The sequence below is a fragment of the Danio aesculapii genome, chromosome 20 (genome assembly GCF_903798145.1).
Source record: "Danio aesculapii chromosome 20, fDanAes4.1, whole genome shotgun sequence".
NCBI lineage: Eukaryota > Metazoa > Chordata > Actinopteri > Cypriniformes > Danionidae > Danio > Danio aesculapii.
In genome coordinates this window covers 35,998,573-36,017,668 of record NC_079454.1, presented here as the reverse complement: position 1 = coordinate 36,017,668, position 19,096 = coordinate 35,998,573, and the positions used below count along the sequence as shown (strand labels likewise).

The 19,096-nt window shown below is 34.3% G+C and overlaps 1 protein-coding gene across 1 annotated transcript in view; it reads left to right on the top strand.

Moving 5' to 3' along the window:
• Positions 1-485: 485 nt before the first annotated feature.
• The window catches only part of kif26bb (kinesin family member 26Bb), a 34,926-nt gene continuing 16,315 nt past the window's right edge, over positions 486-19,096 (top strand). Inside the window, exons 1-5 of the mRNA XM_056480606.1 lie at positions 486-536; positions 672-1,004; positions 3,614-3,985; positions 12,940-13,097; positions 13,186-13,357. Coding sequence (XP_056336581.1) covers positions 486-536; positions 672-1,004; positions 3,614-3,985; positions 12,940-13,097; positions 13,186-13,357 — 1,086 coding nt within the window. The remainder of the gene's footprint in view (positions 537-671; positions 1,005-3,613; positions 3,986-12,939; positions 13,098-13,185; positions 13,358-19,096) is intronic.

Sequence of the window (19,096 nt, the reverse complement as noted above, 5' to 3'; positions counted from 1 at the left end):
ACCGATGGGTGGCGCTATCTCATGATCAATCTCACTAAACCGTAACCACAACAGCCCGTGATCTCTATTCCTTAGAGCAATGACAAGTGGGTGGTACTGTAACGGAGAACAAAAAAGATGAAGACATAATGCAACAACAACCGAAGGATGAATATAAAAAAGCTTCTTTAACAATACGATCTTTGCATACAGAGTTTTCTTAAGGAAACTTAACGAGTTTCAAAACAACGCTAATTAAACGAACACCTCGCATGGAGGTTTAATTCAAGGACTTTTTACATCTGCGTAAAAACGGAAATCTAATTTCACTTCTGCTCAACTGTATCGCCAAGTCTTTAAAGAGCAAAAAGAGAAATCCCTTCATGTGAGAAGAACATCTCATCTTTTAAAACCAGGTGAATCGGATTTTTTGTCGTGAAACAACGAATGGAAACTTGTAAAGGACGCACTCAGATGAATATATTAAGCATCTGTACGTTGAGAATATGAGGAATCAAACGGGATACTGTGAAACAACAGGCGGTCAGCGGCTCACGGTACGTGTCTTTACTACATAATTTATGTTGCATCATGACTAAATATGATTCATATTGACATGTTTAAATATCACAAACTATAATAACCCTCCAAAAATAATATAACTCGCTAGCATGTGTGTGTTATTTTCACAGATGGCCAATGTTAAAACGGCTCCGGTGCTGAGGGGTCCCGCCGCGCAGAAGGAGCGTCCCGCACCCGAAGGCGCAGGATCTTCAGCTTATGATTCCCATGCAGCACCATGGACAGGGTTTGCAGGCTCGCTGCCGACACCCCTCACAAACTCTCTCCTTCGATCAAAATGGCCCAAAGACTCGTTAAACGGTTACCAGCCTGAATACAGCTCCACTGGGACGAAAAGAGAGTTTTTGGACACCGGACATTTATGCAAAAAGTGCATCTCTCATTTCAACGTCTTCAGAGGGGAAGCGTTAAAACAAGTAATCGACGGAAACCTTTCTACTAAAGTAAGTATATTTGTTAAAATAGAAAGAAATCGCACGCATTTCAGTGCACTGCACTTTATAGGGGGGTGTTGAGTCAGTGAGCTGCATTTCCACCCCATCAGCACAGATTCTGTCTCATATTTCAATTACATATGAGGCGCATGCTTTTTTTCTACTCCTTTCCCTTGAAACGAGTTTAAATCGATTAGCCTTTGCAGTTGGTCTGTGATTCATGTGACACTCGACTAGCCCTGATTACAGAATATGGAGCGTAATGGGCGGAATATGAAAACTCAGTTCCTACTGAGGAGAACAATAAAGTAAATGACACCATAATGCGATCATCTGAGACACAAATGCATTTGCTGCTGGTGGCATTTGTCTCAGTGTTTGGTGAATGTGAAGAGAAATAGGTTACTGGAACATTTTTTTTTCTTTTTTAAAGCAATTACGGTGAAGGAATTTATGATGAATCTAGGTTTTAAAATGTGAGAGATTTGGGTAATTTTAAGTTTCAATTGGTTATAAATTTTCTTTGTTAACATAACCTGCTTTAGTTAACTTAAAAATACTTAATAATATCTTTACTTTTTATGACTAGTTTATGATCTTATGTTAATTTCAATTTTAGTGTTTACTAATGGTTTTCTTTTGCCAAAAAATATATATAAAATGTAAAAACAATCAATAATAATAAATTAATAAATACAATGTAAATCATGGAAAATATGTCTAAATAATAAAAGATTTGAATTACTCAACATACATGATTTAGCATGTAAAATTCAGTCCTTAGACTTACTTAAAAATAAATGGGAGACAGATTTATATGAACCAATCTCAGATGAAATTTGGCAAAGAATAATACAAAGAATTTTCTCATCATCCATATGCCTCAGACATGCTTTAAAACAATTCCAAATTGTTCATCGTTTGCACTGGTCTAAAGTCAGAGACCCTAAGATCAATGCTGACATAGATCCCATAGTGGTAGATCCCATAGATCCAGTGGTAGTAGAGCCATCGTCATTAGTTGCGTTGTTTAGGGTCTTGAGAAGGCCATGAGAACGCTCCCCTCGCATTAAGACAAATTAAAGTGTTTGTCTTTGGCTCTCTTCTGGCTAGAAGATGAATATTGTTAAAATGGAAAGACCCTTCCAACACCTAATCACTGGATCAGAGAAGTGATGTCTCATCCTAAATTTGAGAAAATAAGGCATACTATCAAAGGGTCTGACATTTTATAAGGTCTGGCAACCTTTTTGTGATGGAAATGGACGCACACAACATGACAATATGAGAAAAAAGTAACTAGTGTCATATTTTCCTGTCATGTTTTCATCTTTCATCTTATTTTCTCTATGGGCATTTGATTATATAGACCATTTTGAGGGATGTAAACAAAAACAATGGTCCCAACGTATTTCCTTTTTTACGTTTTTTAATTTCTATCGCTCCCGAAAAGCCAAAAAGAGCAACATGTTGATTAATAATGTCATGATAGCTGTTTTCATATTAAGTTATGATTGAATTGCCTCTTGTTACAGTTATAAAATAGTTTAACAAGGAGGAAATGTTCATGGGCCAATGACATGACCACATTGAAATGATCTATATTGTTCCTAGGTCTGTTGGTCTGGGAAAGGGATGTTTTGTTTTAGTTTTTTGATTGCTTTGTATAACGTGAAAAACAAAACAAAAAACTCTTTATATCTAGACATTTCCTCATAGTGTCATACTTATTTTGGCATGTAAAAAATAAATAAATAAATAAAATATTTCTTTATTAAGATAAAAAACAAGTTCTTCGTATCAAAGAAACAAATGTAAATAATTTAATAAAATACCTGTTTGTTATTATTCATTAATTCAATTTGATAAAATATTAAATTAGGGGGTTTATTCCAACACAATCTCACGGCAATTCGTAACTTTTTTTATTTAGTGGCTAATTTGTACGAATTCGTTGGGTTTAGGGGTGGGGTTAGGTGCCACGCCTCCTTTTTAAAATCGTACAATTTCGTACGACTGAACTCGTACGAATTCATACGAATTAGCCACTAAACTGTCAAAACGTAAAATACTTACGTTTTCTCGTGAGATCAGGCTGTTTATTCCACTGTGGCGACCCCAAATTAATAAAGGGACTGAGCCAAAAAGAAAATGAATGAAAGAATTAAATAGTAAAAAATACATCAAATGTAAATGTATATTTACTATCATGAATTAAACATTTATAACTTAATAAAAAGTACATATTTGACAAATAATATTTTAGAAAAATGTATGATATGAGAGTTGTATATATGTGAATATTTTTAATATCCCTGAACTGCCATGAATTAACAATAACATAAAACAATAAAATCAATATTTTACTTAATCGAACTAATATTAACTAATATCAAACCTAAAGTGTTAACAATTACTGTCATATTTCCAAATTTCATGAAATATTTTTACATTTACAAATACCTGACACAATTCAAATAAGCTTTATTAGAACCACATTACCAATTATTCATTAATTAAACAAATACATATTCATTTACTAGTTGTTAGTAGTTGTTTTTTTTCTCCAAGTAAGTCAACTATCATGAGCAACATCTATCTTTCCATGCTCCCCACAGGATCCCAAAGTTTCCATTCATCTTTATGAGAGCATGAAAGCCCCTGCTAGTGTGGAGTCCTGGGGCAGTGTGGAGGGCCGATGCAGCGTCTGCTCCGCTCACTATAGCCAGCTGAAGCAGGAGGCCATCCGCACCATCCTCACCCAGGACCGGGCCATATGGACTCCCCCATCCACTGCCAACATCCCGTCCACAACCCCAGACCCGGGCTCACAAACGCTCCCCAGAACCTGGAGCCACCGATCTGTCGTCTCAGACCCCCATCAGAGGCCCAGCGAAGCAGCTCCGCATTGCTGGATTAAGGGTCGTCAGCATTTGGAGGCCCTGTGGCCCCTGTCCTCATGCAAAGGAATTCATCCAGAATCCCAGAGGGTAAGTCTTGGGTTTTGTTTATTTATTTGATAACATGGTAACACTTTATGATAAGGTTTTATTGGTAATATTAGCTTGTGCATTAAGTAGCATGAAATAACAATGAGCGCCAAATTTATTAGCCTTCTTTAAGGTTAGTTTATAGAAACGTTGCATTAGCTGTTGTGAAAAATACAAGGCAATCTCAAGCAATTCGTCATTTTTTAATTTAGTGGCTAAATTTAGTTTGTTAGTTCTCGTTTGTATGTTTTACTATGATTTACTCATTCCTCAATGGAATTTGGGTTTAGGGATGGGGCTAAGGGGCATGCCTCTTTTTAAAGCTTTTACATTTTTATACGGATTAAAACGTACAGATTTGTGCAAATTAGTAAATTTTCAGACACTATTTTAAATATTTAAATATTAAGTGTCACATATGGATGCTGACAATGAATCCATGTGCAGTTCTTTAATAATAAGAGTAGCCAGACAGGCAATGGTCAAAACAGAAGCATAAAGGTAATCCAAAATTCGTGGTCAGAATACAGACAAAAGGTCAGGCTAGGCGGCAAAGAATCAAAATGGTTAAACAAAGCAAGGATAGAAACATGGCAAGACAAACAAGGAAAAACGCTTTGTAATGTTACACAGAGTAAAACAAGACTCAGCAATGTGTGTGTGTGTCATCATGAGTGATCTGGAACGGGTGTGTGTGAACAGATAAAATGGGATTTGTAGTTCTTTTGGTGGCAGATTTGTGGTTCTCCAGCCAGGTTGAAAAAAAAAACCATTTGTCTTTATTTTGTATTTAAAATAGCAAAGAAAATTTATGTTTTAAATGTTTCAGTGTTTTTTGTTGTTGTTGAATACTTTGAATAAATGTTTATCTAATCATTATGCATTAGATAATGCATTCAAAATTATAATCTTATTTTTATTTTAAATGAATTGGGGTCTTTTGAAGATTTTTGTTATCAACAAACCCTGAAAAAATATGGCATGTTTTTTAACATTCATAAAAATACTAAAGGTTTTTTTGTGCATGAAAAATCTGCTTTTTACATTAATTTGTACCACAGAAAGAAATGATATATGCATTTATATATATATATATATATATATATATATATATATATATATATATATATATATATATATATATATATATATATATATATATATATATATATATATATATATATATATATATATATGAAAATATAAACAGTTTATTTTATATTAAGTTTCAATTTGTTAACATAACTTGCTTTAGTTACCTTAAAAATACTTTGTAAAATACTTTGTAATATTTTCATTTTTTGTGACTAGCTTATGATCTTATATTAATGCTGAAAAAACATATATATGTAAAAACATTAAATAATAAATTAATGAATATAATGTAAATCAGGGAAAATATGTCTAAATAACAAAATATTTTATTAAGATAAAAACTAATTCTAAGTGTCAAACAAATAAATGTAAATTTAATAAAATACCTGTTTTTTATTATTCATTAATTAAATTTGATAAAATATTAAAATAAAATCAAAAACACATCAAATGTAAATCTATAATTACTATAATGAATTAGAAAAATATAGTTGTATGAAAATTTGTAAAAAATGTACAATTAGCCACATTTAAATTGACTATTTTGTCTGCATCTTTCTAATAAGGGATATATTGTTATGCCTTTATAGCTTTTTTTACTTGAAAGAAATAATTAAAACAAATCTAGTAGTTCAATGAACAGTAGGCACCAGTTAATACAGTTCAAATTTCTATCATCGCCTACACAATACCAAAAATAAATTACACTTTTTTTTTTCCTTCTGTTTCACCTATGTGTAATAAGTGTAAAATTACAGTGGACGCCACAGCTCAAGAATTTTTGTTTTGCCTGGTTTATTTGATTTTTGGACAAACCTTTTTCATTTATATTCCAAGGCCTATAACATTTCCCTCCAGAAACAGAGCTTGCTATTTTTGGTGTTTCAGAACACTCTCTCACCCTTCCAAAACATCTCCAACAAGGCCTGACTCTAGGACTGTGGCCAAGCAGGTAATACTAAAAAAACTGGAACTCTCCTTTACCTCCTTTTCGAATCTGGTTAATGTATATGCCATCAATCATCCATTTGGCAAGGCTCCAATTTATAAGGTCCGATTCTAATTTAGGGATTCGAATCCCTTTCTTGCATCCTTAGACCTAAAACATGCTCAATCCAAATCCAGCATCCCTAAAAACGGACTGGCACACTACCTTTTAGGACTTTGATAACTACACACTACATTTCTATTTTTGTATCTCCAACAGATGAAACCACATGTATGGCAATTCATATTATATTTACATGTAAAGTGTGAAATATTCTGAGACAGTGTTGTTTGTTTGTTCTGTTGTACTTAAAAAAATTTGGTGTCTGTTTTTAACACCATGATTTATATAAAATTCACTTTAATGTGTGTATTGACTAAGAAGTGGTCATAAACAAATATTTTCTCAGTTCAAATGAGTAGCGGCTTGGACCCAGAAGCAGTATTTCATACGTCACGACTTAAAAAGCGAATACCTATTGACAAAGCATTGCAGCATAAAACATAAATCGCTTTATTTATCTGAAAATTCAGATTAAAAGTCAAATAAATTAATTTCGTCTGACAATCTTTTGTTTTTTTTTTTATATATATATAAATTTGACCTTTTAGTGCAATTGTTCACTACTCTTTCACAATATTTTTACAATTTTCTTACCATCCCCAAACTTCTGAATATTAGTAAATGTATTCCTTTTCCAAACACTTGTGATAAAGAGAGAAACTATTTCTCCAATTCATATTTTATATCTAGTGCATCGTCCATGTGCATAATGTAAGAGTGTATGCATTAAATATACATAACTGCGTCTGCTCACCACATGTGTGTCATTTCACGATATACAGCCCGAGCTGACCTTGATAAAATCCAGAGGAAGCAGATACAGGAATGCTGCTGGTTAATGGTTAAAGCCACATACTATCCACACCACAGAGAAGCCTATTAGAAAAAAAACAAGAAGCTTGATCGATATCGCTGTAATATTTAATGAGCAGTGAAATATTCATACAGTGCGCTCGTAAATACAGATGAAATGAGAATGCATTATGAAAGTGAGGCCGAGAGTGAATATCACAGACAGCTCAATCAGCACTCACTATAGCAGATCTTTAGATGATGCCGAGCGAGGGCATGACGGCACATGGGTCCATTAGTCCAGCTCCATTTCATTACACAAACATCCATGGTGGATTCACTCAGTGCTTAAAGGGGAAGTTCACACTAAAAGGAACATTTGCTGTAATTTACTCACCTTCAAGGCATCCATAATGTTGGTGACTCTTTTTTTTTTTTTTTTTCAATCAATCACTGAGGAAGCTTTTTAGTTGTTTTAGTCCTTGGTGATTCATAAAATGCAAGTCACTGGCAACTTTGAGAGTAAAAAAAACATCTAAAGGCAAAACAAAATTATTACTGATGGTTCCTCGCAGGCCTATGAAGGGAAACAATTAGAGTATGCAAGGAACAGAACACTATTTACAACATTATTACTTGATTTAATTTAGGTATTTTGATCATGGAATGTTTATCTTTACATTTAAAGGGAAAAAATAAACATCTAATAAATAAATTATTAAATAAAAAATAAAAGTGTAAAAAAAAGAACAGCAAAAAACACAAAGTATAAAATAAATAATAAATAAATAATAATAATAATTATAAACAATATAAAACTACATCTCAAAGCAGAGAAAAAGTATTATACACTATTTTACATATTATTATACATATTATATACAATATTGTACCGAAGAAGAAACAAACACTTGTCACTGCATTGGGCAGTATCATTTAAAAATACCTTAACATAAAGACACAAATGTATATCCAGTTTTGTATCTTTAAGGATATAATTGTATTTTGGGCAATGAAAATGTGTACCATTTGGTTTTTAAAAGGCACATTGTACATTAGGTGTCAAATGTTTTCTTTTAAGAACTTTTAAAAGCTTAAACTAGGCAAATAACATTGTTTTTACAGTTTTTTTGGTGTAGAAAAGTGTTCTTGGAGCTTCGTACAGTCTCAGAAATATGGCTAGCCAGTGAGACTACATTTCTCACATGGTCACTCGCTGAAGCTAAGTAGGGCTGCACCCAGACAGTCCTTGGATGGGAGACTACATGGGAAAGCTAGGTTGCTGCCGGAAATGGTGTTAGTGAGAGCAGCAGGGGGTGCTCAACCTGCGCTGTGTGTGGGTCCTAACGCCCCAGTATAGTGAAGGGGACTCTATAGTGCTCAATGAGCACCATGTTTTGAATAAGACGTTAAACCGAGGTTCTGACTTAAAAATCCCAGGATGTCCTTCGAAAAAAGAATACGGGTTTAACCCCGGCATCCTGGCCAAATTTGTTCACTGGCCTCTGTCTATCATGGCCTCCTAACCATCCCTATATCATAATTGGCTTCACCACTCTGTCTCTTTTTCACCAATCAAGCTGGTGTGTGGTTGTGCGATCTGGCGCAATATGGCTGCCGTCGCATCATCCAGTTGGATGCTGCACACTGGTGGTGAATGAGGAGATTCCCCCCAAAACTGTGTAAAGCGCTTGGAGTGTCCAGAAAAGTGCTATATAAATGTAAAGAATTATTATTAATTATTATTTTTGTTCCTAACAGGTCCTTAAAGGTACATATTAATACCTAAAACGTACAAATGTGAACCTCATGGTACATTAAAAGTACAAAAGTGTACCCTAAAGGTACTAATGTTCACCTGTACAGTACCTTTATTTTTGAGTGTGTATGATTACATTTGAACCACTGAAGTCACATGGAACATTTTTAGTCCCTTTTCTAAACGTCTCGTAGCTGTCTATGTAGGACAAGAGAGCTCTCAGATTTCATCTAAAATATCTTAATTTGTGTACCAAAGATGAACAAAGATCTCAGGGGATTGGAACGAAATATGGGTGAATAATTAATAACAGACATTTCATTTTTGGGTGAACAAAGCCTTTAATGCTTTGCTGGAGGAAAAAAAGGCAAAATATTGGCCTAAGAGAGAGCGAGAGTAAATTAACAGTGAATTTTCATTGGTGGGTGAACTACGCCTTTATAGTAAAACTCAAATAAGCATGTATTAAAAGCAGAAGAGATACATTTTATTTGAAATAGTGAGCAGACCACTGATAGGCATGCTTTTATAGAAAGCGTAACAGCGGAAATCAGATGTGCACATAATTAAATCTCAGATTCTCTCTGGAGGACAGACAAGTGAGAAAGAAAGAAGGAAGAGATGGAGAAAAGAATAACAGTCGAGCCAATATTGCTGGCTTTGCCCGAGGGTTGATCCCAGCGCTAATTGGCGTTACAGTCTGCCAATAGAGGGGGGCAAAGAAGGGGCTCCTATTTCGCATGGCTGGACTAAAGCATTGATGAGACATAACGGCAGAGAGTGACTCTGTATATAAGGATGACTGCAGGCAAGCCATGGTTTACTCGAGCAGAGGCAGAAAAAAGCAGTCTGAAGAGGTTAGGTTTTGGACTGAAGGATGACTTGCAGGCCCTTAGGCACTCACTGCCTGTTTGCTGAGACACTTATAAAGAGCTTCATGACTTCATCTGCACATCTGACTCAGCTTGTAGTGACATTCCCTAATAATAGTGTCTGACTGACTGCAGTGCATTACACACAGTCATGTTCATGGTGTAGAGTTCACCCAGACGTCAGGTTTACATCAGAAAGACATTCAGTCAGAACAGAAAACACTAATGGAGTACTGCTAATAGAGTGAATTAGCCGGAAAAAAGAAAAGAAAAAGTACTAATATGTTATCCAAGATGAAGATTTGCTTCTTAAAGGGACTGAAAATTGAAAGCTAAAAATCTAAATATATACACAATTCACTTTTTTCTGGAAAGCTGGAAACTAGTAACCTATGAGTTCCATATAGGACAAACCAATACATTGGAAGTCAATGGTTACTGGTTTACAGCATTCTTCAAAATATTTTCTTTTAGGTTAAAAAAAAAGGTTTGGAACCAACTGAAGACGAGTAAATAGTGGGTGAACCATCTATTAATATAGAAAAATGTGTGCAAAAAATAAGTGTAAACAGATGATAAAAACATCACATCAGTTTAATAGTTGGCCACTCAGCTACAGTCCAGCAATTAAGGATAGTTCACCAGGAAAGGACAATTTTCTCACACTCCCTCAAGTGGTTCCAATTTTTTATGAATTTCTTTATTCTGTTTAAAACTAAAGCAGATCATTTTAATAAAGCTGGAAATCTGTAACCATTGACTTGCGTATAAGAAAACAAAACAAAACACAAAGTTAATTTCAGCTTTAGTTATTTTATTCTGAACTCCTTCAGAAACACCTTAGTTGTTTTTCTGTGTTTTCTTCCAAGAAAGTACACAGCACACTATTCCAAACTTTTGAGGTTTCCCCTGTAAGTATGTTAATAAAACCTCTGAAAGGACTCCTGACCCTTAATCTGTTCTTTCAGAGTAGTATGACTCTGAACAAAGGGCTGTGACACAGACAGTAATACAGAAATATGAAAATTCTAATTACAAATAATAAGAAACAAAAGAGGGTGATGCGGTGGGTCAGTGGTTAGCACTGTCGCCTCACAGCAAGAAGGTCACTGGTTCGAGTACCGGCTGGGTCAGTTGGCATTTCTGTGTGGAATTTGCACGTTATCCCTATGTTCCGTTTTTTTTCCCCACAGTCCAAAGACATGTGGTATAGGTGAACTGAATAAGCTAAATTGGCCCTAGCTAGTGTATGTGTGTGAATGAGTGTGTATGGATGTTTCACAATACTGGGTTGCAGCTGGAAGGGCATCCGCTCTCGTCATCCGCCATTTACAAGAACAAATAATCCACATTAGTTTTAAAAAATATCCTGGTGGATTTTGACGTTAGATGAGCAATTTATTTTAATGATGGAAGAGTTTTTTTGTTGTGAATAATAGCTATAAGGTAAAATGCCTGGTCACACTTTATTTTGATGGTCCGTTTGTTGAATTTAAATTATATTGCATCAACATGCAAACTAATTCTCATTAGATTATAAGTAGACTGTGAGGTTGGGGTTAGGTTTATGGTTAGTGTAAGTTGACATGTACTTGCAAGGTTACTTATAATCAGTTAAATGTCTGTTGAAGGAGCATATCAACAGATATTAAGTAGACAGTCTACCAATACTCAAATGGACCATCAAAATAAAGTGTTACCAAATGCCTTGATGGATTTCTTCCATACAAACATGCTGCTAATCAACTCAAAACACATTATTTATGATAATGGGTATCGTAAAGTGTAGTTCACCTAAAAATAAAATCCTGTCATCCTTTATACTCACCCCTTGTTCCAAACCTGTTTGACTTTCTTTGTTCTGTTGAACACAAAAGAAGATACACTGAAGAATGTTGGGAGAAAAAACAGCCATTAACTTCCAGAGTATTTTTCATCCTACTGTATGCCAGTACACTGTAAAAAACAGGCAGGGTTCCGCACAGTTTATTCATATTGTACCAACATAAATCTGTTAAGTTAACTGAACAATTGAAAGTGGATTGAACATAAAACAATTAAGTTGTCCCTCCAAAAATCTCAAGAATTGTGTTGTTTTAGCTCATTTTAAATAAGCAGTTTGAACACAGCAAAAATCTTCAGAATGTAAAATGGTGAACTATCCCTTTAACTGATTATTGTAATGTGAGCAAGTGGTGTAATACCAAGTTTTTAAAATGAGTTCATGCGCTGTAAAAAATGCTATGTTTCACACAATCGATTTGTGTTGGGACAACATGAAGGAAATAAGTTAACTCATTAAGTTTTTACAAATTTAAACTTAAATATATTATTTTTGCAACATAGGCTTGTTCTGAAAACATAGCCCTATCTGCAGGGCCGGCACGTTCATAGAGGCAACCTAGGCACAGCTATAATAGTGAGGGCGGCAAACACGCAACACACCCCAACCCCCACCCCGGTCCTCACTTTTATCCGCAACCAACCCTCCCGGTCCTCACTTTTATCTGTGACAAACCCTCCCGGTCCTCACTTTTACACCCCCCCCCCCCCCCCCCTTCCAGTCCTTACTTCTCTTTCTTTTTCACTTTCGGGTTGAGGGCGGCGTGATAGTCCTTTGCCTAGAGCAGCAGTTCAGCTTGCTCCGGCCCTGCCAATATCTTTCTAGAGATCACAAATTATGTAGCCAGAAATATGTATGGCTGTATTAGTTTTTACAATGAATGATACAGGGCAGTATGATGATGTTCCTTTTCGCGCTTACCAGCTGACCGCTTATGTCCGTATGGACTGCTTTCCTACTGTTACCAGTTTGTCCAGTTAGCTCAGAGAGGAGATGACCATAACGACAGGGTACGAGTCTGGTGAAGAACAGTTCCAGAAAGCACGCAAGACAAAAACAGAATCCTAAAAATAAAATAAACGAGTAAAAAACAGGGTGAGAATGTGGTAAAATCAGGCGAGGGCTTTTTTTTCTGGATAGCTTTTAAAATTTGTTGGTTGGGTTTAGGGAAGGGGGAGGGTGGGTCAGTTGATCGGTCAGTCAGTCAGTCATTTGGTCAGTCAGTCAAACAGTCAGTCAACAGCAGCCTCTGGTGCATTCATGTGAGACCAGCAGGCGCAAATGGCACTCCCGAGAGAAATTTAAGATCTCAAAAAGCATAGACAGCCGCCTCCGGTGGATTCGTGAAAACAAAAACTGCAAAAAAAGTACCTCCTGGGACATATTTGGCGCTCTCCAGAAATATAAATAGGGGTACGTTTTCATATGAGCCTGGGTTGTATTTTTTTTAGTGGATGACCTGAATATGTATGACGTTTCAGCATATTTACATTTTTTGGTAATTACTAATCCACAGTCTCAGTGAAGATAAATCTCTCTCAGTCCTCCCAGAGTCCTTCACATTCAGGAAAGGTGTGTGAGAAGGACAACATGACCTCTACAGCTCTGTGCAACTACAGCCCGTCACGGCCATCCCGTTCATCCAGCATGTCCTCTCTGCTCCCTGCTGGAACCTCCGCCGCCTTGTCCTTCTTTGTCAAGTAACCGCTTCTGAAAAAATCTTATTAAAAATCAACTAGAAGGATCATGGTTTAAGCTAAACTCTGACCAATAACTGAACATTCACAGGGCTGCACAGAAGCTGAATGGGATGGTGAGGAGAGGAAGGGCGTTCTCAGAAAGCGGCGCTTCTCCACATCTGACAAACTTCAGTGGTGTCCTGCAGAAATCTCCTCCTCCAGCACCGGCCAGCATCTTTCAAACCACTGGGAAAGGCAAGGAGACTTCTGGGATGGGGAAGGTATGGCTGAACGCTCTACATTTTGGTTGTTAAGTAGTAAAGAAACATCAAACAATGTATGGGTGATTAAATGACTATTAAACACTCTATTTATGTGTGGCATTAAATGATTAGTATGACAGTATGATTTTGTTTAATGCTGTAAATATAATATAATATAATATAATATATTGTAATATAATATAATATAATATATTAAAATATAATATAATATAATATAATATAATAAAATAATATAATATAATATAATATAATATAATATAATATAATATAATATAATATAATATATTGTAATATAATATAATATAATATATTAAAATATAATATAATATAATATAATATAATATAATATAATATAATATAATATAATACAATATAATAATATAATATAATATAATATAATATAATATAATATAATATAATATAATATATTGTAATATAATATAATATAATATATTGTAATATAATATAATATAATATATTAAAATATTAAAATATAATAAAATAATATAATATAATATAATATAATATAATATAATATAATATAATATAATATAATATAATATAATATAATATAATATAATATAATATAATATAATATAGTTCACGTGGGTTTTCTCCTCTGGTTTCCCCCACAGTCCAAAGACATGCGGTATAGGTGAATTGATTAAACTGAATTGGTCGTAGTGTGTAAATGAGTGTGGATGTTTCCCAGTACTAGTTTGCAGTGTAAAACGTGTAAAACATATGCTGGATAAGTTGGCGGTTCATTCCACTGTGGCTGATGAATAAAGGGACTAAGTCGAAGGAAAATGAATAATATAATATAATATAATATAATATAATATAATATAATATAATATAATATAATATAATATAATATATACAGAAATAAGACATATATATCCGTCTTTATTACACCAGTATTTTCCTTTTCTTCTTTCAGTTTCCTATTTATACTACACAATTATCGTGCTTAACTTACATGTACATAACCATGATTGAATCAAATACCCACAATCAAATAAATCTCAAAAGTATTTCTAGATATGGTACTTATTCACTTTGCTATTCAATTATTAATAGAAATCATAAATGTAATTTTGTTTCTGATCTTTTCCTGTCTCTTTTCATCCCTTTAATGCAGCTATACTGAATAAGATAATGAATTACTTATTGATTAATATCTGACTTCAAACTAAACTTAATGCTAAACTTTTCTTACTTGTTTTCATAGTATCAAAATACATTTTTTATGGTAAAGAAAAAGTCCTCTTCAAATGAAGTGCTCTTCATATACAACCATTAATAATTTATTCTGTGTGTCCACATGTACAATAATGGGGTCACCAAGACAAAGCAAATACTATTTGGCTGGTCACGTGATTTCAACATGGTGGCCCCAATGAGCTTCATGTAAAATTAAACAGCTATTAATTTTTAATTAATTTGATTAATTGATTTATTTATTAATTTCTTCATCTCAAGAGAGTGTACGTCATTTTAAGGCAAGATGCTGCAGGCCGAAACACTTTCATTCACCTGTTGACATTTTGTGATGGCTTTTTATTAAAGAAAGTATACGCCGAAAATAAATTGAAACATTTGTTTACTTTCCAAAACTACAAACCACACAGTCATTGGATCGGAAAAATATTAATCTGTAAACACATTTTATATTTTAAATGAGGAAAATAAGCATGCGTTATGGATGTGACCAAAGATGTATGCGAGTTTGCAGTATGAAACATATTCTGTGAATTAAACTGCACAACCCAAAATAATAATGCTAATCAATGGGATTTGGCTCACTGTAGAACAAACATGATTGATTATATTATATTTTACAATTATGAGGAAAAAGCTTTGTTATGGATGTGACAATGGCAAGCCGTTTTGACATTTAATCTATAACCCGTACTAATATTTATTTTCATACTACTAGTGCTTATTTTTTAGATACTCGTATCTTTTCCATTAAGTACTACTTATTCATTAAATACTAGTGCTTATTCATTAGGTACTAGTGCCTATTCTTTAGATACTAGTGCTTTTTAAAAATATACTAGTGCTTAGACACTAGTTCTTTTTATTAGATACTAGCACTCATTCATTAGATACTACCTATTAAATAAATACTAGTACTTATGTATTAGATACTAGTACTTATTCATTTCTATATTAGTTCTTATTAAATAAACCTCTTATTTATTAGATACTAGTACTTATTTTAATAGTGACTAGTAGCTATTCTGTTGTTACGGAATATGTTTTTATGTACTAGTGGTTAATCATTAGTTACTAGTGCTTATTAATTAGATACTAGTACCTAATTAATAGATAACAAGTACTTATGTATTAGATATTAGTACTTATTCATTAGGTAGTACTTATTTAATGGATACTAGTATCTATTTAATAGATATAGTGTTTATTAAATCGATACTACTTATTTAATAGATACATGTACTAATGAAATAGATACTACATCTTATTTAAAAGATACTAGTACACATTTATTACATACTAGTACTTGTTTGAAATGTTATTAGTAAAATGATTAACTGAACTCTACTTTTCCGTTTTGGACTAGTTATAATAATAATACATTTTATTTATATAGCCCCTTTCCAGAGCTCAAGGACACTTTACAAAGAATGTAACAAAAAGAGATAGTACAAGCAGACATAGGTAGAGACAAAATTAGGAATACAGACATACAGGAAGTCAAATATAACAAACTGGAAATACAAAACAAGACCTGTGAGACACATAAGAAGAGTGTAGGTGGATCAAATTAAGTGGTCAGTTTGTCAGATCTGAAATGAAGAATTCAGTAAATAAGTGAGTTTTAAGTAGAGATTTGAATACTGAGATGTTTTTAACAGAACGGAGTGAGCGTGGTAGAGAGTTCCGGAGTTTGGGTGCAATAACATTAAATGATCTGCCCCCCCCACCCATTGAAGAGAGGCGGTACCGAGGGACAGCAGGAAGGCCAGAGTCAGAGGAACGTAATGAGAGAGTAGGGGTGTAGGGGACAAGCATGTAGAAAAGATAAGAGGGAGTTAGGCCATTGAAGGATCTAAATGCAAGGAGGAGAATTTTGAATTTAAGCCAATGGAGGTCATACAAGATTGGGGTTATATGAGCAGAACATTTGGTATGAGTGAGTATTCTAGCCACAGAGTTTTGAATATATTGTAATCTTGAGATGAGGCTGGCAGACCAATGAAAAGAGCGTTACAGTAGTCAATGCATAAGACAGAGCAGAACTGACTAGTTGAATAAGAATACTAGTAATAGTTTTAAAATATATAGTGTCTAATAAATAAATACTAGTACTAATGAATAACTATTAGTATCTATTTAATAGTTACTAGAATCTAATGAATTGGTACCAGTATCTATTTAATAAGAACTAGTATAAATGAATACTATGAATCTAATGAATAAGCTCTAGTATCTATTACTAGTATCTAATGAGTATTCAATTCAATTCAATTCAATTCACCTTTATTTGTATAGCGCTTATACAATGTAGATTGTGTCAAAGCAGCTTCACATAAAAGGTCACAGTAAATAGGAACAGTGTAGTTAAGTTTGTAGTGTTTAAGTTCAGTTCAGTTTAGCTCAGTTCAGTGTGGTTTAATAATCACTACTGAGAGTCCAAATACTGAAGAGCAAATCCAACGATGCGCAGCTCTACAGATCCTGAACCATGCAAGCCAGTGGCGACAGCGGAGAGGGAAAAAAAACTTCACTAAAGGCGGAAGTGAAGAAAAAAAACCTTGAGAGAAACCAGGCTCAGTTGGGCATGACCATTTTAATTTCTCCGCTGGCCAAACGTCTTGTGCAGAGCTGCAGTCTCAGTGGCGGAGGCTGGAAGCTGGCCTCAGCGAAGACTCGTCTGTCTCTGGAGCGTCACAGGAAACAGTCTCATGTTCTCCACTCTTCCATGACCATCGCAGTAGTTGCTCAGGATTCGGCCAGGTCCAGGATATGGAAACCTTGGGATCATCTCGTCGTTGGTCTTGGATCGAATCAGTGACTCTGCATAGTCTGAGGGCCTCGGGAAGAGTATCCCGAGGTGGAAATGGAGAATAAAGAAAATAATTAGCGTAGCTGATGTTCACAGTGTATATCAGCAAGATGCATAAGATGAGTAAGCACTAGTATCTAATGAATAAACACTATTATCTAATGAATAAGCACTACTATCTATTACTAGTATCTAATGAATAAGCACTACTATCTATTACTAGTATCTAATGAATAAGCACTACTATCTATTACTAGTATCTAATGAATAAGCACTACTATCTATTACTAGTATCTAATGAGTAAGCACTATCTAATGAATAAGCACTAGTATCTAATGAATAAGCACTACTATCTATTACTAGTATCTAATGAGTAAGCACTACTATCTATTACTAGTATCTAATGAGTAAGCACTACTATCTATTACTAGTATCTAATGAGTAAGCACTACTATCTATTACTAGTATCTAATGAGTAAGCACTACTATCTATTACTAGTATCTAATGAGTAAGCACTACTATCTATTACTAGTATCTAATGAGTAAGCACTACTATCTATTACTAGTATCTGATGAATAAGCACTAGTATCTATTACTAGTATCTAATGAGTAAGCACTACTATCTATTACTAGTATCTGATGAATAAGCACTATTATCTAATGAGTAAGCACTACTATCTATTACTAGTATCTGATGAATAAGCACTAGTATCTAATGAATAAGCACTACTATCTATTACTAGTATCTAATGAATAAGCACGAGTATCTAATGAGTAAGCACTAGTATCTAATGAATAAGCAACATATGTAATGAATAAGTATTAGTACTAAATGGAAAACATACTAGTATCTAAAAAATAAGCACTAGTAACATGAAAATAGATACTAGTGTGGGTTATAGATTAAATGTCAAAACGGCTTGCTATATGTGAGACCTCTCCGTTATGGATGTGACGAATGTGAAACTGCACTTGTGTGACTTTGGTAAATTGAGCTGACACTGTTCCAATTCACTATAATCTATAATCTTCTATGTGAAGCTGTTTTGACACAATCTACATTGTAAAAATGCTATAAAAATAAAGATGAACTGAATAAATCAAATATAATTGTTTGAAAACATTGACAGAGTATTTCTGCAGTGCTGTAAAATACAAGCCTAGACAAAAAAAGGTTTTGCTATTTTGGTTAAGTTTTGCATGGAATTGTTCAATTCTAAATGAATCAGCTTTAAAAGTACAGCGCAGTGCCTTGCCTTAAACCCATGTTTTTTTTTGTGTACAACTTTCTGAATAAGCAAAAATGTCTCTTACTTGCAATCCAGACCTCTGATCAGTTGATTTAGATGTCCTTCAGCCTGTCATTGAGATATATCTGATCTCAGGCTTTAGAGACGGCGCTCATACTGTAACCTTTAAAAGTGATGCTAATGGTGGCTCATTCCATCACACTTCCTCCTCCTCCTCCTTTAAAGAAGCCAAATCACTTTAACTGCCTGCTCAGCCTGACTTCACCCTCCGCATCCACACTGATGGGACGAGTCTTGAGTTTCACATTCAATCGCTCTCGGGGCAGCACCTGCTCGCCATCGCACTCAGCCCTGCACATAGCAGAGATAATGGATTCTTAAATAATTCATTTCGTGTAAATATGATTTGACAGAGTCGGGACGGAGAAGATAATATCACTAGACAAA